Genomic DNA, 18077 nt, shown 5'->3' on the forward strand with positions numbered 1-18077 from the left:
GAATAGGGGTCATTTAGTGTTCTTACAGTTAAAGATTACAGTAAAATAAACAAGTGATATATAAATGTTTCAAACTCTCAGCTAACTAAGAATTTAGTGTTTCTCCATTCTTCTCTGTGGTTCATAGTTGCAAATACTTTTCTTTTAACACTTTGCCAAAACTTCAATTCAGTGAGTAGCAAATATTACATTTTTACATCTAAAGGTAAAAATTGGTTTGCATTTAATTGTCCTATATCAATTTACCCTCAAGTATATGCAGCAAAAGGAGACTCCATACTCTTGGCAGGAAATGTTCACTTGAGAGCTATTGAGCAAGCAGACACAAATGCACATTCACAAGGCCTCTGTCTAGTCTTGTGTGAAGAAGAGAGACAAATGTGTTGGGGAAGGAATATTTACACCATCACACGAAGCAAAATATTCGTGCAGAAGATTGTTCTCTGCTTGGACAATTCAGTTCTTACACCTTGTGAAGCTAGTCACAAACAGGCTGAAATTACTTGGTTTTAAATTGTATATGTCTGGAAGCTTTTAGTGGTGTCAATCGCCACCTTGTGACAAAAGGCAAACAGTGATTCAGACTCTCTCGAGATGCACTTCTGCTGTCAATATTTATGAACTTAAACATACAATATTTTGACATCATGAGCCACTAAAATTGTAGTTACTTTTCCAGCATTTTAAAAGAATGTTCTATTAATGCAGAAACTGGCAATCAATTTGGGCTAAGAGAAAATCAGTTTTGAAGGGGAAAACATCCAAATTAAACGGATTAAGCATGCAACCACGTGTTTAAAACAAAGGTCACAATTCACTTAACTCTCCAAAAAAGAAAGACAGGGTTGTCAGAGCCAAGCACATTCTTTTATTAAGTGTACAAAATCAAATGAAAAACAAGATAAGTGCAAAAATATAGTGCCTTGATGTCAGAGACCTAAGATAAGCATGGCTTCGGCCATCTAGAAACCTACAGAGGAGGAAGGCACCAGAGAGATGCTTGTCACAGTATTCAGAGTGCACATTTTTTTCAGAACTGATATGAATAAGCGTAAATGTAATTACACGTCAATACACTGGTTTAAGGAAAGAGCTGATTGTATGGATAAATTGACAGATATAATGAAGAAAATTATGGGTATATGTCAGCCGATATTATGGGCTGTAAATTCAAAAGGTGTCTTCCTTGGTTTGACCAACACTGTAAATGGTATAACAGCTCAGGAGAGAACATCGTTTCATCCATGGACACAGACACAAACAATTTAGCCTAAAAAAAAACATCTCACAGACAGTATGCAATTTCATTTGATAAAAGAAAAACATGGTGAATTTTACATGATTGCAAGAAATAAGAAGAACCGTGTCAATTTTGGCATGCACACAACAGATCATTATCAGTGGTTATCAGAGATTAATAAAGGTGCAGCACACATTCAAGGAAATTTTCATCGTACAAGTCATATCAGATCAGCAAAGGCTGAAGAAAGAGAGGGACATTGAAGAGGCAAGCTAAACTAACAAATGTATGCTCTTTACCAAACCTCAGCTTAAGCACCATTGATGTATGCACATTTAAACGGATCAAAACTACCACTACGTTTTTTTGCATGAGATAGATTCGAGTTAGAAGTTAAATGTATTTTGAGAATCTAAATCTTCTAAAGGTACAGCAAAACTAACTCAAACTGGAGTTAGAGCTGTATAACAAGACTACTGATCATCAAGAAATGAGCCGGGACAGGGTACAAGTTGTGCTGAATCTAAGTGTAGGGAAGACCGATCGTGAACACACCTGTGTGAAGGGAACAGTGATGGTGTGGTGGCCAAATCCATATGAACTAGCACCTAATGCATATTGATCTATTGACCTTAAGGCAGATACTAAGGCCTCTGAGCTCGTGTTGCCAGACAAAAAGGAAAAAGGCACCAGCTAAGAGAAAGCTGGGAACCAGCAGGTTGCTTTGGAAATGTCTGGTCTCACGTTGCCTGCCAAATCATCCTAAGCCATCCCTGTGCGTACACTAAAGCTGCAAAACATACACGCAATCCACCTACACGCATGCAAAAACACAACATACTACCCAGCCAACCAAGGGCGAGAGCCCTTTGGAAATGTTTCTCCCCCTTTCTTCTCTTTCCTTTGCTCTCACAGAATGGTACACTTTTTCTTTTTCTTCTCTCCATCCTTTTTGCCCTGGTCACAGGTAGGCTTGTCATCAGAGAAGCTAGAGAAGGTGGTGTCTGCTGTAATTGGTTCCCTCAAGGCAAGGAACCAACGGCCCTCGCCCAGGTAGGACAAAGTACCCATCTCCATCTCTACCTGGGTGACCTCCTTGCCTTCCTTCTGCAAGGCCAGGATTTCCAGCAGATCAAAACCGGTCTGAATGGACTCCGTTCCAGCCGAGCAGCCTAATGTGACGTGGGCACGGCTACCTGCTGGGAGAGCCTCAACGCTGGGCAGGAGGGATGGAGGAACCTTGTCCTTGTCTGCCCCTTCTGGCCATAGCTTCATCTGAGCTTCTGTCAGCACCACACGGGCCCCAAACGTACGAGGGGTCACAATGAGAGCAGTGACGGAAAGCTCGTCAGAATTGCCAAATGAATCCTTGACCACCTATATATATGAAAAAAAAAAAAAGGTAAAATAGGTGTAAATCTGAAATTTGCTAAGGCAGCTTTATATTTATTTATTATTCTTTAAATGCCATATCAGCATCAATGGCTGTTTTCATGGCAAGAACAAAGTAGTTTAAGAAAAACAGCAAATGAAAAACATACATTTACAACATAAAAAAAAAAAAAGAAAGAAAGAAAGATTACAGAAAAAAAACCTACATAAGATCTTTCAATCTGACCAGCTTCATATTATATTATAGTTGGCTCCTTTATGATAGAATGCTTGAAGGGGTCTGGTCTAGAGATAGACCAATGTATCGGTTTTACCGAATAATCTATGCCGATAGTTTTTTTTTTTTTTTTTTGTGATCAACAATAAAATGGGGATTTGCTGTATTATAAATCTCTCATCATTGACAATATTCATTTATATTTTTATCCTCAAAGTGCACACTGTTATTTTTATTAGATAATCATGTATTGAAGTGAGGGCCTACAAATAAAAATGTGACTGGATGGAAAATGCCCTGTCAGCACATACATTGTGTCTCCAGCTTCATATCTTATGAATAATAATAATAATAATAATAAACCTTATTCCTCATTAAACCTCATATGTATTTCACCAGATATATACAGTTGTGGCCAAAAATATTGGCACCCTTGGCAAATATGAGAAAAGGCGGCTGTGAAAAATACATCCTTACTGTTTATCCTTTTGGTCTTTCATTCAAAATATTCACAAAAATCTATCCTCAAATAGATATCAAACAATTCCAAACACAACACAAGTTTTATAAAAACAGATATTTGTATCAAATGTGTGTGAGACAATTATTGGCACCCTTGTATTCAATAGTTTGTGCAACCTCCCTTTGCCAAGATAACAGCTCTGAGTTTTCTCCTATAATGCCTAAAGAGGTTGGAGAACACATGGCAAAGGATCCGAGACCATTCCTCCATACAGAATCTCTCCGGATCCTTCAAATTCAGTAAGTCCACACTAGTGGTCTCTCCTGTTCAGTTCACCCCACAGGTTTTCTATGGGGTTCAGGTCAGGAGACTGGGATGGCCATGGCAGAACCTTGATTTTGTGGTAGGTGAACCATTTTTGTGTTGATTTTGATGTGTGTTTTGTATCACTGTCCAGCTGGAATATCCAACCCCAGTCTACTTTAAGTTTTCTGGCAGAGGCAATCAGGTTCTGATTTTTTATCAGTTGGTATTTGAGTCCATGATGCCATGTATCCAAACAAGATGTCCAGGACCTCTGGCATAAAAACAGCCCCACAACATTAAAGATCCAAACTTATCTCTGGTGTTTCCTACAAAAAAGCTCTGTTTTTGTTTTACCTGACCATAGAACCTGGTCCCATTTGAAGTTCCAGTAGTGTCTGAAACTGAAGACACTTGAGTTTGTTGTTGGATGAGACCAGAGGCTTTTTTCTTGAAACCCTCCCAAACAACTTGTGGTGATGTAGGTGATGTCTGATTGTAGTTTTGGAGAGTTTCTGAACCCAAGACCCAACTAATTCCTTCAATTCTCCAGCTGTGATCCTTGGAGAATTTTTGGCCACTCAAACAATCCTTCTCACAGTGCGTGGAGACAATATAGACACACGTCCTCTTTCAGGCCGATTCGTAACATCTCCAGTTGATTGGCACTTCTTAATTATTGCCCTTGTGTTGGAAATGGGTATTTTCAATGCTTTAGCTATTTTCTTACAGCCACTTCCCCATTTTGTGAAGCTCAACAACCTTTTGCTACACATCAGAACTTTATTCTTTGGTTTTACCCATTGTGATGGATGACTAAGAGAATTTGGCCAGTGTGTTACCCCATATCCAAGAGAAACAGGAAGTCATGGCTGAACAATTTCATGTTCCTTGTCACCCAGGTGTACTTATTAAATTTAATAATATATGAATGGGAATATCCTTCAGATATGTTTTACTCATAAGAATTTCTAGGGGTGCCAATAATTGTGGCAAACGTGTTTTGGAGAAAAATATTTAATTATGAGACCCCCCCCCCCCTTTCAATTAGTTTACTTCAATTAAATGTTAGATTTTTGTGAATATTAACAATAAAGACATATTTTTCAAAGACTTCTTTGCTCATATTTACCAAGGGTGCCAATATTTTTGGACACAACTGTACAAAGCCCTTCATCTGGCAAATATATAGGCAATAAAAAGCTTAATTTAGTAAATACTTAAAGATAGAACGCAAGTTTCTGTCCTTTTTAAAATAAGAGTCTGCGGTGTGTTTTGGGCTTCTTCATAGTAAAAAGTCCAATGTTATGCGCCAAATCATCATTTTTTTTTTCTGGTTACAACTGTGATTTTGGTTCAACAATAAAATGCATCTGGGATTGTATTAATTTTGTCTGTGCCTGTCATTGTAAGACAAATTCTTTTTAAATATATCTTAAATCTATTTGAAAAATAACAGCCAATTTAACTGGCTTTCGGCCTTTTCAACCATCCTTGTTATCGGAAAAATTAATTATCGGTCGACCTCTAGTCAGGTCAATTATAGAAATTTTAAGATCCACTTATAATGTTAGCCAAGTGTTTTGCATTATAATATAGTTTATTACCATTTTCCACTCTCTGATTCTTAGAAGCAAACAGATATTTTTTCTCTGCCATGTCCTTAAGACTCCTGATTCAATGGCATTTTTTGTCAAAAAAGTTGAAAGATAATACATAAAAAACAACTAAAAACCTATATAAAGGTTTTTTAATTGCATTTTTAATAACAAAAATTAGACTAAAATAATTGCAAATAATGTGTTTCACATTTCAGAAACTTGGCAGGGCCTCCAACTGAATTCAAATGAGAATAGTAGCATGACTTCTCCCATGTGTTTTGAAAGGCTACGTAATTCAAGGCATGTCAATATGTAGGTATATTATTATGATTAAAAAAAAAAAAAAAAATGCATTTACCTTTGGCTCTGCATGATATGGAACATGGTTTTGGCTCCCATGTAAAAAGACGGCTTGTGTGGAACCAACCTGGTCTTATGGCATCACGTTACGTGGCTCATTGCACACATCACAGCAGTTTACTAGTGAAATGAAAACACTACAACTGCTAGAACGACTTTTATTCCCTTTCACACAATTCACGAGTTAAACCACAGATTCATTAACACATTTTGCTCTGTTCCTTACACAATGCTATTTTGTGTCATCAAAACTTTTACTATAGTTCAAGAGTCTTAAGGCCTTACATTACATAACCAACTACATTTACAAGCTTATTTGACCGTGATTAAATAGCAGGTAGCTCGACTGATAGAGTGTTACACTTGCAGCGATATGGAAGCCAAAAGTGTCATAGAAGCTCCAGAAAATGACATGGTTGTTTTAGCATTTTGCATTTTTCATGACACTATCGGTTAGGTTTAGGGTAGGGAGGTAGGTTTTGTTGATGTAAAAAACAATAGAGCATTAACCTTAAAGGGATAGTTCACCTAAAAATGAAAATTCTCTCATCATTTACTCACTCTCAAGCCATCCCATCTGTTTGTGACTTTCTTTCACCTGCCAAACACAAATAAAGATTTTAGGAGAATATTTCAGCTCTGTAGGTCCATACAATGCAGATGAATGGGTGTCAATTTTTAATCTCCAAAATCCACATAAGGGCAGCATAAAAGTAATACATATGACTCCAGTGGTTAAATCCATGTCTTCAGAAGTGATATGATAGGTGTGGGTGAGAAACAGATCAATATTTAAGTCCTTATTTTACTATAAATGTTTCTCCTGCTCAGACACTTTCCCATTCTTCTATTTTTGGTGATTCACATTCTTCATGCATATCGCCCCCTACTGGGCAGGGAGGAGAATTTATGATAAATTATTTAAATATTGATCTGTTTCTCACCCACACCTATCATATTGTGTCTGAACACATGGATTTAACCACTGGAGTCGTACGTATTACCTTTATGCGGATTTTGGAGCTTCAGAAATTTTGTCACATTCACTTCCATTATAAGGACCTACAGAGATGAAATATTCTTTTAATTTTTAATTTGTGTTCTGCAGAAGAAAGAAAGTCATACACATCTGGAATGCCAGGAGGATGTAAATCATGAGAGAATTTTCATTTTTGGGTGAACTATCCCTTTACAAACCTCATCTGTTTGGGAGAATATTTAACTCTCTTTTAGCACCACTCAGTGGACATTTCACCTCGGAACTCCTGTGATGCGCATAAGAAACCACGTGATGTCATTTTGCAAAAAGGTTGCCACGGTCAATTAATTTCCATGAGATCAGGCTTTATGGAACACTGACCTGAAGCTCTGCATACTCTTTTGCCCCCTCTTCTTTGCCGTAGTCACAGAAATTTGAAGTGCAGTGGAGGGGCTGCGCAGTCTGAAAGTACTGCTCAAGATCAACCTCTTTCTCTGCCTCACCAGTAACTAGAACAAAACAGAAAATCAGCATTAACATATCTGCAAAAACACAAATACTGAGGAGAATCAGGATTGTACAGGAAAAAACACTCACATTCACTGATGTGCTGTTTGAAGGCCTCCAAAGTGTCCAGTGTCTTGAGGAAGTCCATGGTTGCACACTTTATCCGCTCTTCTTCCTCTGAAAGCAGGAACCAGCCGAAGAAGAGAGGCAGCTCTGGTTCTTTCTGCTCAGGCTCTGCCTTTTTTGGAAGCTCACCTTGAACCCCCTCAGCCTCTGATGTTTGTACCTTATCCTCTTCTTTCGTCTCCTCACCTTTGTCGAGTTCTTCTGGCTTAGCATCATTCTCAGCAGTGGGTTTGGACTCTGCCTCTTTGATAGGCTCCGCCTCTTTCACAGCTTCTTCCTCCTGTTTCTCTGATTCAGAATTCACTTGAATCTGTGGTTCCTTAGACTCTTTCTGCTGTACTGGCTCTGGTGACTTTTCCACCTCAGGAGGATTCTCAGAAGACTCAGCAGGTGGGGTTTTCTCTGGACACTTCTCCACATTTGTAGGAGGTTCAGAAAATTTGCCAGAAGACACCTCAGTTTCTGTGGTTTTCTCTTTTTCTGGCAATTCTGCAGAATTCTCCATCACTGGGGTCTTCTCCTGTGAAATCTCCTGTTCAGGGGCCGTTTCTGGTGATCCTGCAGCTTCTGAAGGAGCCTTAACCACCTCTTCACATTTGGCCTCCGCTTTCTCTTGCTCTATCGCCACTTCCTGTGTCTCAGCAACAGCCTCTGGAACTTCCTGATTCTGCTCAGCTTCCATTGCTACACAGCAGGCTGTTTCTGATAATTCAATTGAAGCAAGAGTGAGTGTGAATGCACTTCATAGGAGATTACAGAGTTAAACTATGGTTCTCTGTTGAATTACATGAGATCTTAAACTAGATGGTGTTAACATGTTGAACTGCATGAGATCTTAAACTAGATGGTGTTAACATGTTGAACTGCATGAGATCTTAAACTAGATGGTGTTAACATATTGAACTGCATGAGATCTTAAGCTAGATGGTGTTAACATGATGTAAACAAGGGGTTAAATGAATTCTAGCTTAAGGAACACTGGGTAAAGATTAACAGACTGACAGTTCAGTTTCTATCTTGCAGCTAACTGTGCAGAAATGCAAAGCAATATACTCGAACACGGGAGCTCCAAAAAATGACCACTTCTTTAGACCCTTCATCACAGTATACATTATATAGGCTCAATGTTCATAAAAGCCAAAACGGGAAAGGCATTTCTCATAACTTTGCAGTCGAGTACTCAACACATAAAAACGATTAATCGGTTACTTGAAATTTAGAATTTAAGTTCAGTCTTCAACCTCTGAACCTGTTTTTCTTATGAAAAAATAAGCACTATGCATACACAACATCTAGTCAAAAATAGCACAAAAATAAAAAGAAAAAAACCTTAGCAATCACATAGAAACATAGATGCCAAGTCTTCTGAAACTATACATTCACTTTAAATGATGACAGAATTAAAATTTTTGGGTCAACTAATCCTTTAACAATATCATGCAAGAATGTAATGGCAAGATTTAGCTGAGAGATGATGTTTCATTGTTGCCCATGGCAAGCAAAGGCACAAAGGGAGTTAAACGACAATATTCGAGTACTGCTTTTACTAGTCGAATATTTAAAGCTGAATGAGTTCGATTAAATGATTAGGCCTACTCGTGCACATCCCTAAGCCAAATGCTTGCAAAGAAAACATTTTATTACACACAACACATTTCACATTGCAACTTCTGGGCAGTCTCCAATTCTTGTCCTTGCTAGCAAATGTGAGACCAACACCACTGTGCATTAAGTGAAATCTGAGGAGCCATCTAACTGCCAATGTAAAAGCTGCTTTCTCTCTGACCTACACATTACTCCTTCCCTTCTTTTTCCATATTTCAATTTCTGTCTTCCATACTTCAATTTTTTTCCACTCTTTTCAAGAGGCCCATGAAAACTACTGTATATTGCATAACTTAATGTTGAAAGATCTTGTACAATTACACAGATAATGTACCATCACCTCAGATGTCTTGTGATGTGCTATCAGACTTCATACTAACAAGCAGAAAGTAGGATGTGAATCACTAGTCATGTTTGATGTCAAAGGCCATGCGTTCATTGTGCAACCAGTCACTAGCTGTCATCACCTAGGCCTGTGTTCCCTTTTTTAATGGAACTATGCAAATCTTTTCAGCTTAATCAAACAACAAGTCTTCGAATTTCCCAGGTGAAACAATTCACACCCGATGGTTTAAAAAGGCACCTTAAACTGCCACTGAATAACAAACATCTCCTTTAATATCCAGAGGCTGGATTTTATAAATCGCAAGGAAGGTTTTAAAGGAATAGTTCACCCAGCCGCGATAAGAAAGGAGGATGATTTTCCAGGGGTGGTGGCGGGAGGTGTGGCGCATAAGCTTTTGCTTTACGCAGATGATATTTTATTATTCGTCTCCAACCCTACTAGATCTATGCCTTGCCTCCACAGATTTATTAATTCCTTTTCTAAGTTCTCGGGACACAGAGTTCATTGGTCTAAATCCGAAGCGTTGGCTCTGACAGCGTACTGCCCGGTAACGGCTTTTCAGCTGGGCGCCTTCCAGTGGCCCAAACAGGGCATTAAGTATTTGGGTATTTTATTCCCAGCAAATTTGTGTGATTTAGTTAGAGTTAATTTTGACCCTTTAATAAAAAGGTTTGAGTGATGTGGGCAGGTAGGCTTCATTACATTTATCTATGATTGGGAATGTTAATGTTATTAAAATTAATTGTATTCCAAAATTCAACTACCTACTACAGTGTCTCCCTATAGATGTCCCCCTCTCTTATTTCAAGCAATATGATAGCATAGCGAAGTACTTCATTTGGAATGGTAAATGTCCCAGATTACATTTCAGTAAGTTGCATAGGCTGATCAACAAAGGTGGGTTAGGCCTACCCAAGATTGTTTTATTACTATGCATTCGGTCTCAGACATTTGGCTCACTGGTCGCTTCCACCTGAGAGAGCCCCTCCCTGGTTTCGCATTGAACAGGAAGTTCATGCCCCTATTTCACCATTGCAAAGAATTTCTATCAAACTAATCGGAGAAGTTACACCCAGTTATCTCGCATTTGCACTCGGTATGGACAAAAGTGTCCAGAGTGTTTAATTCGGACATTTATTTATATGTTGCCTCGAGCATATGGCTGAACCCAAAATTATGTATTAATAAAGCCCCTTTCTGCTGGTCAGAGTGGATTGTGAGGGAGGCTAATACACTTGGTGACCTATATGAGTGGAGTCTTGATTTTTACATCTTGCCATTGTAGTCTCTAGGCAAGATTATGATTTCAAACTTGATTACACTTTCTAGTGCAGGGGTGTCCAAACTTTTTCGGTCTGGGGACAAATGCAGAAGAAAAAATATAAGGTGCCGCGGGCCGCATTGCTGTAATAATAAAAAAAATGGCTAGAAGCTATTAGATTTCCACTATGCATAATCTTTATATTGTACGCTTAATATTATGCAAGTTTGAATCGTAATTTGTGCTCTATGGTATGTGTAGGCCCTACATGTAAATAAAGGATAGGGTATTTCACAAAGAACACTTATAATGGAACAGTGATGCGTCTTATACAAAATATTATACTCATTTATTCAAATTTTTCTTTTGATGTCCATTCAGTGGCACTGCAAGAACACATAGATCTGCTACTGAGTGTTGGGTGTGACCCATCACAATAGTCAGAATCAGATTACATTTTATCACTTTATGAATTGATACAAGGAATTACTCTTTATAGCTATACAATTATAACTTCTGTTCTGTTATTACTTGTTACAAATACGATTTTAATTTGATAAAAATTATGGTGCTTCATTTTATTTTGTAGATGTGCATGTGCAAGCTGAGCGCACACATCAGGCACTGATGCGCAAGTGTTTTAAGCACTCTCTCCTACAGTGTGTCGTATGTCGCTTGCAAGCCCGTGAATCATTTTTCTTTTTTCCACGAAATATTAGAACGAACCAATTAATTACAGTATACTTCCCCAGTGCTACAGAGGACGTTTTGGAAGAGTATGCTCGGAGTCTCTGTGTGTGTGCTCAAACTCTGTTCAGCCGCGTGCACAACAACAGCTCTACTCAGTTGTATGATGCGAGGTATCGGGACATTTTAAAAAGAACAAGTATCTAACCTGAAGTCAATCCTTTAATATATGCACATTAACGCATATGGGGAGTGCCTTCTTGCATGACCTAGTTGAAACCTCTCTACAATAACGCCAATATTCTAATATTGGCTCTGGTGTTTGAGCGCCGCCTCTTTTGGTGCGAAGCTGTCCGCTATAAAAGTGCGCAAACACCATTTCCTCAGAATTTCTGACTGAGAAACAAGGAGCACATTGCTCGTACCTCAAGAACTCGGAGTCTTGTAGTGCGGCTAGTGTTTGCAATGTCTCGTTCCCTTTATTTCAGGGAACCGAGGATACGTATGTAACAGAGACGTACCCTTATGTCTCATGTACACTTGACATTGCGCATACACTTGACATTAACACGAGGAACAGATTCTCATCACGCCACACTACATGACATAACCTCCCAAAAAGGAAACATGATGCCCCAGTCTCGTGGGACGGCGACCGAAATGAGTATACCGCAGTGAGTGACCCTTGTGTTGGGCCAGGAGGGGAGCACTCAGAATGAATATATGAACTACAGTTATATAGTATGAATTAACTCCTTCACGAACCCAGTCGGGAAGTGGGTTATTTATAATGAAAGTGCCTGTGACTTTATGGTAAACTACAATGGCCTGAATGCAGGCATTGTTTTGAGAAGACCATCCTGCTGCAAAACATGTGTCTTGTAAAGACACCATTCGTCCATGCCCATGAGGCCATGCCTCTAGCTGAGTGTGCTTTAACACTAATTGGGCAAGTCTTACCCTACGACTCATAAGCCAGGGCAATTGCATTGACAATCCAGTGAGAAAGTCTTTGCTTAGAGACGGACATTCCTTTCGTGTGTCTTCCATAGCATACAAAGAGCTGATCAGACAGTCTAAGCTGGCGGGTACACTCAACGTATGCGTGTAGCACCCGCACAGAGCATAACAAATGCAATGCTTGTTCTTCATCCGAATTAAATGGAGGAGGGAAGGCGGCCTGAAGGTGAACCACCTGCGCTCTGAAGGGCGTGGTTAGAACCTTAGGTGCATAGCCTTTTCCGAGTTTAACAGTGGCTTTTGAAAGACCAGGGCCAAACTCCAGACATGAATTGTCGATTAATAATGCATGCAAGTCACCGACCCATTTTACTGAGGCCAGGGCAGCAGTAGTGCGGTCTTAATGGAGAGCATGCGCAATTCAAAAGAGCCCAAAGGCTCAAAGGGGGTCCCTGCGAGAGAATTTAGGACTAAAGTTAAGTCCCAAGTCAGGACGGTAGCCGGCCGAGGTGGGTTTAATCATTTTGCTCCTTTAAGGAACTTTATGACTAAATCATACTTGCCTATAGTGGCGCCAGCTTCAGGTGTGTGATCCGCAGATACAGTCTCCACATACACTGAGCGTTGACTGAGTCCTGCGTTTTATCGCTCTTTATGAAATATGAGAATTTCATGTAAGGGGCAGCTTATTGGATCTTTGCCATGTGCGAGACACCAATCAGTGAACACATTCCATTTTAGCACGTAGGTGTGTCTCGTGAACGGTGCTCTGGCCTGTAAAATGGGGTTCATGATTGAATGTGTCAGTTCTGGCACATTTAGTGCGCTCCGTTCAGGGGCAACACATGCAGGTTCCACAGCTTGGGCTGGGAATGCCAGATCGTGCCTCAGACTTTGCATATGACAGAGTGAATCAGGCATACCGGGGGGGAACGCATATTTGCTGGCCATTTGTGGGCCATTGCGCCCGCTCCCAGCGGGACTTGGGACTTCGTGTACCAGAGGGAACAGTGGGTGTTCCCCACTGAGGCAAATAGATCGATTTCTGCTTTGTCGAATATTTCCCAAAGTCTCCATTTGCCCGGTATCACCCCTTGGCATGACAATAGGTCCGCGTTGTAATTCAGATGGCCTGGGACATGTTGCTCTTAGGGAAAGGAGATGACACTTGCTCCATAGGAGGTGATGCGTCAGTCTCAGTGGCAGTGAATGAATTCCGCCTTGGCAGTTTATATATGCCAAAACAGTCATGTTGTCTGAGCGAACCAGGACATGACAGTTCGCTATTTCTGACTGAAAAGCTTTAAGGCTAGGAACACAGCCGATAGCTCTAGGCCATTGATGTGCCATGTTTTCTTTGCACCTGTCCAGGTGCCGAAAGTCAGGCGCCCATCGCACACCGCCCCCCAACCTGTGTTGGAAGCATCCGTAGTCACCACTTTCCACCTGACGATGTGCCCCAGCGCAACACATCGCTGGCAAAAGACAGGAGCTGTCCAAGGTAGTAGAGCAGCTATTCAGCATTGAGATAATGATGTGCATGCGCCCATGGTGCCAAGCATGTCGTGGCACATGGCGCTTGAGCCAGCATTGAAGAAGTCTCATGTGCAAGAGACCTAATGGGATAATGGCAGACGCCGCCACCATAAACACAAATGCTTTTTGAAACAGCTTCAGTGGAATTGTTCTCCCCAGTTTGAACTGAGATAGACACTAGAATGGCCCGAACACGCTCGACTTTGAGGTGTGTGAACCCACTCACTGAGTCGAGGTGGACTCCCAAAAAGGAGATTTGTTGGCTGGGGGAAGAGCGTGCTCTTTGCCCAGTTCACATTGAGGCCCAAGCTGTTTAGATGAAGCAGTAAGTCTCCGTGCTGGCATAACAGAGACTCTGATTGTGCCAGTAACAGCCAATCTTCAAGGTAGTTCAAGATGCGCACGCCGCTCAGTTTCAGAGGGGTGAGAACCGCATCGATACACTTTGTGAACGTGCAAGGAGCCAGAGACAGTCCGAAGGGCAGGACTTTGAACTGATACACTGTTCCCTCAAATCGAATCTCAAAAACATCCTGTGATGTTGTACTATTTGGATATGAAAGTACGCATCCTTCAGATAAAGCAAACCAATTGTGTGGGTGTACATGCGATAAGATCAGTTTCGGAGTAATCATTCTGAATGAGCGCTTTGTGAGTGCGTGATTCAAATGTTTCAGGTCCAGGATTGTTGAAGCCCACCATCTTTCTTTGGGACAAGAAAATAACGGCTGTAAAACCCTTTTTGTGCTTGACAATTTGCAACAACCTCTATTGCGCTTTTCACGAGGAGATTGTGTATTTTGTCTCGTAACACTGGCGCGTCTTCGGACGAAACCTTGGAAGACAGAATGCCGTTGAAACGGGATGGCCAGCTTGCAAATTGGATCGTATTACCATGTTCAATCGTTTTTCGCACCCATTCTGAAATACCCATTAGGGCTCGCCACGCATTCGCGTAACAGGACAGAGGGAAATTTGGTTTGCTCACCGTATAATATAATGCGTCGCTCACCATTATTGAGAATGTGTGAGCATCTTGTGCATTTGCAATGAGTGCTGTATTCTTTTTTGCACTTATTGCATTTTTTTATTGCATTTATTTGAGTGCAAGATACAGAAACAACATTTTGAACAATACTGTGAACAGCAATATTCCTTTCTCGACAAACAGCAGTGGGGAGATGGGGAACAGTGTTTTGTGTCTCCATTTGAGCTCTGCATTCTGTTTCAAAGGGTTGTGCCCGTCAGGAGCGCTTTTACTGCATGGGGGGGTTCTCCCGTCGGCACGGGGCATGTGCTGAAACGGCTGCTTCTGTTTGGGCCACGACTTGTGTGGTCTCACCGGTGACTCGGTGGCGGCAGCGATGAGGCAGCAGGTATGGGGCTTTTAGTTGGGCGCTGGCTCGAAACAGAGTGAGGGTGAACCGGCTGTGATGTACTCCGTTTTGGCATAAAGTGTTTCATAGCCTGTGATTGCTACTGAGTCGCAACGTAACGCTCAGCAATTTTATTCACAGAGCTGCCAAAGAGGCCGGCTGGAGACACTTGAGCATCCAACAGAGTGGCTTTTTCCTTATAACTAATTTCTGTGAGGGTCAACCATACATGTCGATCCAGAACTACCAGGTTGCCCATGGACTTACCGATGGCCTGCGCAGTGACTTTTGTGGTACGCAGCGCTAAGTCTGTAGCGGTGCAGAGCTCTTTGAATGTCTCTGGATCGAAGCCTTGCTCGTCCATTTGATTGAGGAGCTTGGCTTGAAATACCTGGAGCACCGCCATTGCGTGGAGTGCTGATCCAGCTTGTCCTGCCGCAGAGTATGCTTTACCAGCCAGTGCGGACATCAGTCGACACAGCTTGGAAGGATGAATGGGGCGTGATTTCCACATCCTGCTACTCGCTGGGCAGAGGTGTGCCGCTACCACCTCCTCCACAGGGGGTAGCTGGGCAAAAATGTTTTCCTCACCGTGATCCACATTAGAGAGGATGGCGTCACTGCGCGAGCGTTCTGAGAAGGGCGTGCCACCCTTTTAAGGACACGGTGCATCTCCCTGTCAGTGGTACGTGCATGCTCCTTGCCCTCGCTGGGGGAAGGGGCGGCAGCGTCATCCACTGACCACTCACCTGATGCAGCGAGAGACATGACATCATTATCATCCCCAGCATCAGAACTGCCATGTGTGTTAAATATATACATATATAAAACACACAATATACAATTGCTTGTAAGGATACATAACCCTTGCCGAAGCGCAGCGGGGAATCAGGATGCTGAAGCCCGTTCACCAGCGAAGCGTCAAGGCAGAGTATCACTGTCTTGAAGGAAGAAATTCTGAGGGAATGGTGTTTGTGCACCTGCTTTTATAGTGGACAGCTTTGTGCCAAAAGAGGCAGAGCTCAAACACCATAGCCAATGATAAAATATTGGCGTTATTGTAGAGAGGTTTCAACTAGGTCGTGTAAGAAGGCACCCCCATATGCGTTAAACGCAATGTTAAGTATACTGAGTCGTAAGGGAACACAAGTTGAACACTGCCAGTTGATGAAGCTGATGACGACACAGAACAAACTAGCGGAAACAATGCGCTGTGAATAATGGCTGCACGCGATGGCGACATCCAGTGCCCAGAATATGAATTTCATATAATTTCCCCATAGCAGGCCTAATTCTGTTCCATTTCTAAAGTCTCTTGCAGGACGCATCGGAGAGCCGTAGATGGCCCACGGGCCAGACTTTGGACACTCCTGTTCTAGTGCTTGACGCATGCTCATGGTGTTAGGAAGTGTAAGTGTAATCATGATCACCAAGGAAACAGCTGATGTCAAGATTTATATTGGAAAAAGAGTAACATTTTAACCCTCTCTCACCCAAATCCAATTGTATCGCTTCAGAAGAAATGGACTTAACCACTGGAGTCATACAGATTACTTTTATGCTGCCATTATGTGATTTTGGAGCTTCAAAGTTCTGGCCACAATCCATTTGCATTGAATGGACCTAAAGAACTGAGATATTCTTCTAAAAATCTTAATTTGTTCTACAGAAGAAGAAAATTAATACACATCTGAGATGGCATGAGGGTGAGTAAATGATTTGATAATTTTCATTTTAGGGTGAACTATCCCTTTCATTTCACCGTGGACACGGTTCAGACTGATGAAAGTATGTGAAAAAGCAGAAGCGGGGCCTTGTTTTACACGAAGCTGTGCTGTAAGGCCAAAATGAGTCGTGACGCGCACCTGCACATCATTTGGGTTGCTTATTTTGTAGCTCTGTCTTAAAACCTAGTGAGCTGTCTAGACAGCAGGCACGTTCCGGATCAGCAAAAATCAACGGTTTTATGCCCAAAATGTCGTCCGAGGAGCGAAACAAATAAAACAGAAGGCAAGTATCTCGAAACGCGTTTTTTAGATGTTGAAGTTCCTTTATAACTGGCGTCTAAAAACGCGTTCGATGTGAACGCTCCCTAGGCAGCCCAATATGATTTGAGACGCAACCTTTGTGTGACCAAATTATATTTGGACACGCAACCTAATCTATGGAACACAAAGAATGCCCATCTTCTGCTTTGTCAAGCCCAAAGAGAAAGCAGCGAAGGTCCGGAAATTTCACACGCAGATAACGGTACTTTACTTGGAGACATTGCGCACAAGAATCTCGTTAACTAGGAAGAAAATGGGTGCGCCAACCCAAGAGAAATGCAGACAGCACTTACTTCAACTAATGTATAAAGGCCGTAAAAGCTTGTGAAGAAATAAAACGGTCAGATGAACAGCTTCAGTTTGCGGTAATTATCCGTAACAATGCAAACCCAGCGATTCGGGGAGTGGCAGTGTCCAGCCACGCTGCATATAGACAAAACAAATCAGCGTGCCAATGCCACGCACAGCGGGGAAAAGGGAGCACATGTCATAAATACCAGAGTATTGTTTTTTTGGTTTTAGCTAAATATTTGCTGTCGTTTAAAGTCAGCTGAACATAATGAATACTTGCACAAACTGCTTGGTTTAAAATGTGATCTAAAAGATACAAAAGTAGCTATAACGGTAAAAACAATTGTTCACGAGTGCGCAATGCAAATGCAACTCACTTGATTACAACGTTGGCAGATGTATGAAAAGCTGTCACCTTTCCCCGGGGCTTAAGCTTCCAAGTGCCGTACAGCCAAAATTCCACGTTTCTCCAGAGCCCTGCGCAGAAAACCCCGCCTGGTCGAGCACTAGCAATAATAAGGAAACAAAACGGAAACCACTGGCACTTGAGCACGCTCACTGCGTGCACGGCGGAGCGGGCGTGGGCTCGAAAGGGAGAGGCAGATGAAATTTTGTGAAATTTTAAGCGCGCTCCCGCTTCTTCGCACTTTACTGATCGTGTTCCTCATTCTGCACGTCAGCGATATAAATGTGACTTTACAGCTCAAATAATACACGAGTTTTAACAAAACAATTAATGTACGTGCTTTAATGAAACGATAGGCTTCACATTTCTGCCT

General features: G+C 41.5%; 1 protein-coding gene across 2 annotated transcripts; it reads right to left on the reverse strand.

Annotated features, from left to right (window-relative positions):
• Positions 1 to 845: 845 nt before the first annotated feature.
• Positions 846 to 17870, reverse strand: LOC127450501 (2',3'-cyclic-nucleotide 3'-phosphodiesterase-like). 2 transcript variants are annotated; one of them, XM_051714677.1, is made up of 4 exons: positions 17714 to 17870; positions 7153 to 7890; positions 6937 to 7064; positions 846 to 2617 (listed from the first exon to the last, which is right to left on the reverse strand). In XM_051714677.1, exons 2-4 carry the CDS (start codon positions 7868 to 7870, stop codon positions 2150 to 2152), a joined length of 1314 nt encoding a protein of 437 aa, XP_051570637.1. In that variant the 5' UTR covers positions 7871 to 7890; positions 17714 to 17870; the 3' UTR covers positions 846 to 2149. The 2 variants fall into 2 exon arrangements, with proteins under 2 accessions (XP_051570637.1, XP_051570636.1); XM_051714676.1 differs by having other exon boundaries at positions 17676 to 17835.
• Positions 17871 to 18077: the final 207 nt, after the last annotated feature.

Source organism: Myxocyprinus asiaticus, chromosome 13 (assembly GCF_019703515.2).
Source record: "Myxocyprinus asiaticus isolate MX2 ecotype Aquarium Trade chromosome 13, UBuf_Myxa_2, whole genome shotgun sequence".
NCBI classification, from domain to species: domain Eukaryota; kingdom Metazoa; phylum Chordata; class Actinopteri; order Cypriniformes; family Catostomidae; genus Myxocyprinus; species Myxocyprinus asiaticus.

Bases quoted from the DNA above. Each gene is read 5' to 3' on its own strand.
- LOC127450501 (XM_051714677.1), bottom strand. From the start codon at position 7,870: ATGGAAGCTGAGCAGAATCAGGAAGTTCCAGAGGCTGTTGCTGAGACA. The intron at 7,065-7,152 runs GTGAGTGTTTTT...GTTTTGTTCTAG, and splicing joins CAAACAGCACATCAGTGAAT to TTACTGGTGAGGCAGAGAAA. The intron at 2,618-6,936 runs GTCAGTGTTCCA...TCATATATATAG, and splicing joins AAGAGTATGCAGAGCTTCAG to GTGGTCAAGGATTCATTTGG.